At 41.9% G+C, this 7191-nt stretch overlaps 1 protein-coding gene across 1 annotated transcript in view; it reads left to right on the top strand.

Moving 5' to 3' along the window:
* Positions 1–1378: 1378 nt before the first annotated feature.
* The window catches only part of TRAPPC6B (trafficking protein particle complex 6B), a 16833-nt gene continuing 11020 nt past the window's right edge, over positions 1379–7191 (top strand). The window contains exon 1 of the mRNA XM_017530871.2: positions 1379–1923. Within this exon, the coding sequence (XP_017386360.1) occupies positions 1843–1923 (81 nt within the window). The 5' untranslated portion in view covers positions 1379–1842. The remainder of the gene's footprint in view (positions 1924–7191) is intronic.

Raw genomic sequence — 7191 nt, 5'->3', positions numbered from 1 at the left:
TTTTTTAAGACTAGTCAAGTGCAGTAGTGAGAAGGGGGGAAAGAGTAGAACAGGGAGTTCGATCTGTAACTGACTGAACAATCAATCAAGATAACTCACTAGCTTCGGACCAGCCTCGTTTGCTTTGTTTTTTGAGACGAAGTCTTGGTCTGTTGCCCAGGATGAAGTGCAGTGGTACAATTTCAGCTCACTACAACCTCTGCCTCCCAGGTTCAAGTGATTCTCCTGCCTCAGCCTCTCGAATAGCTGGGATTACAGTTGTGCACCACCACACCTGGCTAATTTTTGTATTTTTAGTAGAGTATTTTAGTAGAGATGGGGTTTCACCATGTTGGTCAGGCTGGGCTCCTGACCTTGTGATCTGCCCGCCTTGGCCTCCCAAAGTTCTGGGATTACAGGTGTGAGCCACCACACCCGGCCTGGGCATGAAGAGTTGAGAAGTTATTGTTAACAATTTGAGAAAACCCAGTATGTTAATTTGAGGAAAACAACGGAGACATTTGGGGAAAAAGTTTTTGTTTTGTGAATTACCAAGGAAAGAACTAATCAGACGCTAAGCAATATGCTTAAGGTTGAATTTGCCAAATTAAAATGTACATACTATGATGTAGCATGTGTCTTTATTTGCACATGCAGTGAGATAATTCCTACAGTTGTCTCACACTGCTGTAGGTTATTAGGAACTCCACCCTTTAGTGACATCACTTTTCTGAATTCTGTAACACTTTTCCATTCAGCTAATCCTTTGATTAGTCTGTATTTTTCAGATCAAGTGTATGTTGTTTTTCGCTTGCTTCACTTCCCTTGTCCCTTGCACCCCACTAACAGGAAAATTCCTGGTGGTCAAAATGGTTCTCATTCTTTTTGTGTACTCGGGCTTAATTCAATAGGAATTGGCATAACTTCTCAATATTTAAAAAATTTAGTCTGAAACTTTATGATATTTTAAACTCTTTTTACAACTTTTCATATTGAAGATCATAGCAGGAAATGGATGCTTTTGATGCCAATAGAAATTCTTGTGAATTTTTCTAACTTCTGTTGCTAATTAAGACGGAGGTGGTGGGCTCTTATTTATTTGAGATGGAGTTTTGCTCTTGTTGCCCAGGCTAGAGTACAATGGCATGATCTCGGCTCACCGCAACCTCCGCTTCCCAGGTTCAAGAGATTCTCCTGCCTCGGCCTTCCGAGGAGCTGGGATTACAGGTATGCACCACCACGCCTGGCTAATTTTATATTTTTAGTAGAGACAGGGTTTACCTCATGTTGGTAGGCAGGTCTCAAACTCCCGACTGCAGGTAATCCCCGCCCGCCTCGGCCTCCCAAAGTGCTGGGATTACCGCGCCTGGCCCAGGACAGGGGCTCTTTATGTATTATTTTATTTTGCTCCGGCCTCGACATCGTGGTGTGAGAGGAACCTTCCTCTTATCTGGGTGCTGGCCGCTCTCTACCGGATAGAGAAAGAGGAGCTCAGTGATCATAGAGCTGGCGGAATGCCGGGGTAGAGGGGACCGGAAGTTGTTTTTTTTCCTACCCCTCCCCCCACCCCCCAAACTGGGGCGGGATCGCATCTCTGCGAGCTCGCTTTGGTTCCTGCTCCTGTCAGCCTGTCGTTCGGCCTTAGGACTTGGTACCCCCGGCGTGTGGGCTCTCTCCAGTACCAGAGTCACTTCAGTACCAGCCTTTGGAACACCGTGTGAATACCCCGGTCTCTTAGCCACAAGGGACAGAGGGCGGCCTGACGGAGCCGCGGCGCTGACCAAGTCGCTCAGGCGCCAGCCGGAACCCCCAGACCAGCTCAAACGAGAGCCCAAACTCGGATCTTGGAAGAATTAGCAGGAAATGGCGGATGAGGCGTTGTTTTTGCTTCTCCATAACGAGATGGTATCTGGAGTGTACAAGTCTGCGGAGCAGGGGGAGGTGGTGAGTGCTGCCACACGACCTTGAGGTCCTTTTGCAGTGACACACCTTGTTTCCCCTCAGTGCTGTTTCCTTCAACCCCTGTCCCATCGCCACCCGCTGCCTCCCGAGGTGTAGACAAAGTGGTCCACCTCCAGGTATCCTAAATGCTAGAACCTGTCAGTTGTCTCCTTTGATCTGTCATCTTTCATCCTTTTCTCTTTCGTATCTTCTGCTATTTGATTCCTTTTTGTGCACTTGAGCCATGCACTGGCCAGACCTATCCCAGCCTAAGAAGCCTGTCCCTCCTTCCCCTTTCCTAATGCCCAGTACAACTCCACACAACTTGAGGACTGAGGCCTAATGAAGGTTGAGTTTGCAAAGGAAAGTTTGCAGGCATTAGGATAATTAGGAAACACTATGTAAATTAATTATTTCAGAAAATACTGCCCATTATGTCAAAGCTAGTTCTCAATGCTAGGGACGTAGTAGTGAATGAAACAATGGTCCGTTCTTGTAGAGTTGTAGAGACTACCTTTTTTTTTTTTTAATCTGAAATCTGATAGTGTGTAGCGATTACTGCTAATATGTAGGAGTCCTTATTCAATCACTGATTGTGGGCCTGACACTGCTAGATAAATAAAATAAAATCCCTGCCTCAGTCTTTAGGGAATAGGGATTTCATGAATAGTTAAAATTAAGTATTGGCTGGTAGAATCATGTAGTTGTAACGGATTTTAGAAATATTCCAAAGTCATGCTCAAGTCAGGAGCCTTTAATGTAATTGATAAAAAACGAGTGGAGAATGGGGATAGGAAATGTATCCTAGGCAAAGATAAAGGCGTAGAGGTATGAAAGAGTGGTGGATTTAAATACACTTAAGCATTTCATTGTGACTAGATTGAATGGAGGGACAGTGAGAATTGAGAGCTTAAGTTAGAAAGAACTTCGTATGATTAAAGAATTCGGATCTTTTCAAGGGAAGCTGTTTTTTTGTTTGTTCGTTTGTTTGTTTTTGTGACGGAGTTTCACTCTTGTTGCCTAGGTTGGAGTGCAATGGTGCGATCTCAGCTCCCTCAACCTCCGCCTCCCGGGTTCAAGCGATTCTCCTGCCTCAACCTCCCGAGGACCCGGCATTGTGCACAGTAGCTGGGATTACAGGCATTCGCCACTACTTCCGGCTAATTTTGTATTTTTAGTAGAGATGGGGTTTATCCCTCTTGGTCAGACTGGTCTCGAATTCCTGACCTCAGGTGATCCCCGCCCACCTTGGCCTCCCAAAGTGTTGGGATTACAGGTGTGAGCCACCACACCCGGCAAGGGAAGATTTTTAAGGAGGGGAATGATGTGGACCATTTGCATTTTAGAAAGTAATCCAGCATTTGGACTAGAGATGGAAGATTCTTGTAGAGGGAAAATCCTTTATTATAGGAGTCACGGCTGAAAATGATGATGATCTGAATTAAGAAAAACATAGTGAGAAAAGGAGATAACAGATTTGTGAGGTAGATGGTGGAATTCTATACACCTTGTTTAAGGATGGGAGGAGTTGAAAATATATCATCAGGTTTTTTGCTTGAGCAGCTGAGTTGGATGGTGGTGCTATTAATCAGAAAAGGGAAAAAAGGAGAAGAAAAAAATGAGGAGGTAAAATGAGTTATTTCAGGGCAAGTTGAAGTTTTGAGGTCCCTGCAGGACATCCAAAAAAAGGTGCTGCCAGTTTGCACAAGGATAGGCAAGATACATTTGAAGATTTCATTAAAAAGACATGTTTGGAAGAGTATTGGAAATGAATCAAATTCGATTCTTACTCAAATGACCCATCTGTAATAGAGATTTTTTTCAAGTTACAAGCTTATGACTTTACTGTTGACATCAGTGTTTACTGTTTGTGCAAAACCAGCCTTCTTTTCCCCCAAAGAACAGTTAATAACACACCCCTTTTACTTTTTTATCATAACCCCACCACTTGTGTATTCAGTTCTTTTCATTTTCCCCTCCCTTCTTACTTTTCCTCTTCTCTCTCTTTTTCTTTTTTTTAACGACGGGGTTTCACCATGTTGGTCAGGCTGGTCTTGAACTCCCAACCTCAGGTGATTTGCCTGCCTTGGCCTCCAGAGTGCTTGGATTACAGGCGTGAGCCACCACGCCCGGCCGCTTCTCTCACTTTTTCTTTTTTCTTTCCTTTTTTTTTTTTTTTTTTTAATGAGACAGAGTTTTGCTTCTGTTGCCCAGGCTGGAGTGCAGTGGTGTGGTCTCAGTTCACTGGAACCTCCGCCTCTGGGGTTCAAGCAATTCTCCTGCCTCAGCCTCCTGAGTTGCTGGAATTACAGGTGCTGGCAACCATGCCTGACTCATTTTTTGGTATTTTTAGTAGAGACAGAGTTTCACCATGTTAAGTAGCCTGGTCTTGAACTTCTGACCTCAGGTGATCTGCCTGCCACAGCCTCCCAAAGTGCTGGGATTACAGGCGTAAGCCACTATGCCTGGCCCTCTTCTGACTCTTGTCTAGAAGAATATTTTTTCTTCCTTTTAAGAGCTCTCTTTTTTTTCCAGTAAGTTAATCCTAATAAAATGAACAGAGACATTCTACTCATGCCCAATAATTTTAAGGGTTGAGCTAATCATATAAGAGAAAGGAAGCTTATAGTTTTGAATCATTTAAACTAAAAATAATTTTCTTTTTCTACTGCAGTGTGTTTATGATGGGGAAAAATTGAATTAAAAGCACATAATAAGCAAAGATTATATAAATAACAGTTATGTGGTAGTCTTCATAATCAGAACCCATACCGAAATCTGGGTATAGGAGGGTTTATATTAGTGTCCCTACTTTGAGTGTCCTTGAAATTTTTCATCATGAAAAATGTAAAAGACACATAATCCTGTCATCCAGAAGTGATTATTTTTGAGATTTTTCTTAGACAAAAAAAAAATTTTTTTTTTAGACTGTAAAAACCATGTTGTTTATGTCTGAAAAGACCTATAAAATCCATTTCTCAATGACAGGATTATGTGTCTTTTATTTTTTCTTTTGAAACAGCCTCTGTTGCCCAGGCTGAAGTGTAGTGGCACAATCTTGGCTCAGTACAACCTCTGCCTCTCAGGTTCAAGGGATTCTCCTGCCTCAGCCTCCCCCGTAGCTGGGACGATAGGCACCTGCCACCACTCCTGGCCAATTTTTGTATTTTTGGTAGAGATGAGGTTTCACCATTTTGTCCAGGATGGTCACTAATTCCTGACCTTGTGATCCACCCGCCTCAGCCTCCCAAAGTGCTGGGATTACAGGCATGAGCCACTGCGCCTGGCCCTTTTTTTTTTTTTTTCTATGAAAAGTTTTTTTAAGTGAAATAAAGCTTTATACATTTTCAGTATAGCAAAATAAACTTCCCTAAGATTTGAGGTGAAATAAAAGAACTAATGTTCTCACCCTCCAAATGAATGTTTTTCAAATTATGCTTAAAGAGGAATTAATTATCTTAAAATGGACTAATTGGGCATTTCTCAAGTTATGGAGAATGAATTTTAAAAGGTTAATGGACAAAATGTTCTCAAGTTGAATTTTTCTTAAAAATTTGGTGCCTACTCAAAAGTGCATGAACAAGTATGAAAATCAAAAGGTATGTCATAGGGCTTAATTCAAAAGCTCATGTGATCATAGGATTTGAGAGTCTCACTATATAAGCATATTGTAACTGCCCAATGTTCTTCTTGCCTGCTGCCCAGATAGAGCTGATTTATCAATACAGGAGAATTACAATAAGGAGTTTATGTAGAGCTGGCTAAATGGGAGAGCAGAGTTTTATTATTGCTCAAATCAGCAGAGGCTAGGGTTTATCAAGGATCTTTTGGTAGGGTGGGGTCTAGGGAATGGTTTGCTACTGATTGGTTGGGGATGTAGTTACAGAGGTGGGGGGGCCACAGGACCAGTTGGAGTCATCCAAACTACCAAAGTCTGTAAAGACATCTTAAGAGGCCTTTTTTTTAGGTTCTACAATAGTGATATTATTTACAGGAGTAATTGGGGAAGTTACAAATTTGTGACTGCCAGAACAATGGCTGGTTAACACTTACCTACATTTTAGCAGAATTCGGGCCCCTCTCATAATCTTAACCTTGTAGTCTTTCATTAGTTTTGCAAAAGTGATTTAGTTTTGGGAAGGGCTATTATCATACTTGCTTTAAGATTATTCTATAAACTAAATTTTTTCCAAAGTTAGCTTGGGCTGCATCCAAGAATGACCAAAGGCAGTTTGAAGGTTAAAGGCAAGATGGAGCTGGTTAGGTGAGATCTCTTTCACTGTCATAATTTTCTCACTGTTACAATCTTTGCAAAGGTGATTTCAATATTTTCTGCTAATAAATATGTTTTTAAGTGATTCTACAGAGAGCAGATTATTCCAAAAAGAGCATCATGATTTACAGGCACTCTTTCTACCTGCATTTTTTTTTTTTAAGACACAAGGTCTCTGGGTGAGTGTGGTTGTTCATGCCTGTAATCCCAGCACTTTGGGAGGCTGAAGTGGGAGAATTACTTGAGCCCAGGAGTTGGACAGCAACCTGGGCAACATAGTAAAACACTGTCTCTATTAAAAAATAAAAAAGAGACAAGGTCTTGCTCTGTCATGTAGCCTGGAATGCATTGTTGGGACTTTGGCTTACTGCAGCCTTGACCTCCTGGGCTTAAGTGATCCTCCCATGTCAGCCTCCTGAATAGTGAGGGCTATGGGCATGCTACATGTCTGGCTAATTAAAACAATTTTTTTTTTTTTTTTTTTTTGTAGAAACAGAGTCTTGCGATATTGTTCATGCTGGTCTCAGACTCCTAGTCTCAAGCAACCCTCCTACCTCAGCCTCCTACAGTGCTGGGATTATAGGCATGAGCACTGTGCCTGGCTTCATCCTAAGCATGTTTGCGAACAAGTGAGGATAATAGTAGAAAAACCAAAAACAGTGATAAGTACAGTAATAGATGTATGTACGGAGTTTTATGACAGCATGGGGCCTAAGGAAGTTTCAGGGAAAGCGTCTGGGAGAATGTAACACCTGAGCAGAATTTAAAGAATGTGAAGTCTAGGGAATAGCACATACAAAGGTACGGAGACAGAAGAGAGCATGACACTTTGGAGTTGCTGCAGAAATTTCAGAGTGATAGAAGGGAAGGATGTTTGTGAATATATGGATGTTAATGAATTTGCTTAACTAGCCAGGGGTCTTCAAGGAAAGGACATAACATAATGCCATGCTAAGGAATTTGGGCTTTCCTTTTCTTCTGTTTTTTTTTTTTTTTTT

Source organism: Cebus imitator, unplaced genomic scaffold (assembly GCF_001604975.1).
Source record: "Cebus imitator isolate Cc_AM_T3 unplaced genomic scaffold, Cebus_imitator-1.0 Scaffold69, whole genome shotgun sequence".
Taxonomy (NCBI): Eukaryota; Metazoa; Chordata; class Mammalia; order Primates; family Cebidae; genus Cebus; species Cebus imitator.
The sequence above is the reverse complement of the archived record's forward strand: the minus strand, read 5'-3'. Positions and strand labels throughout refer to the sequence as shown.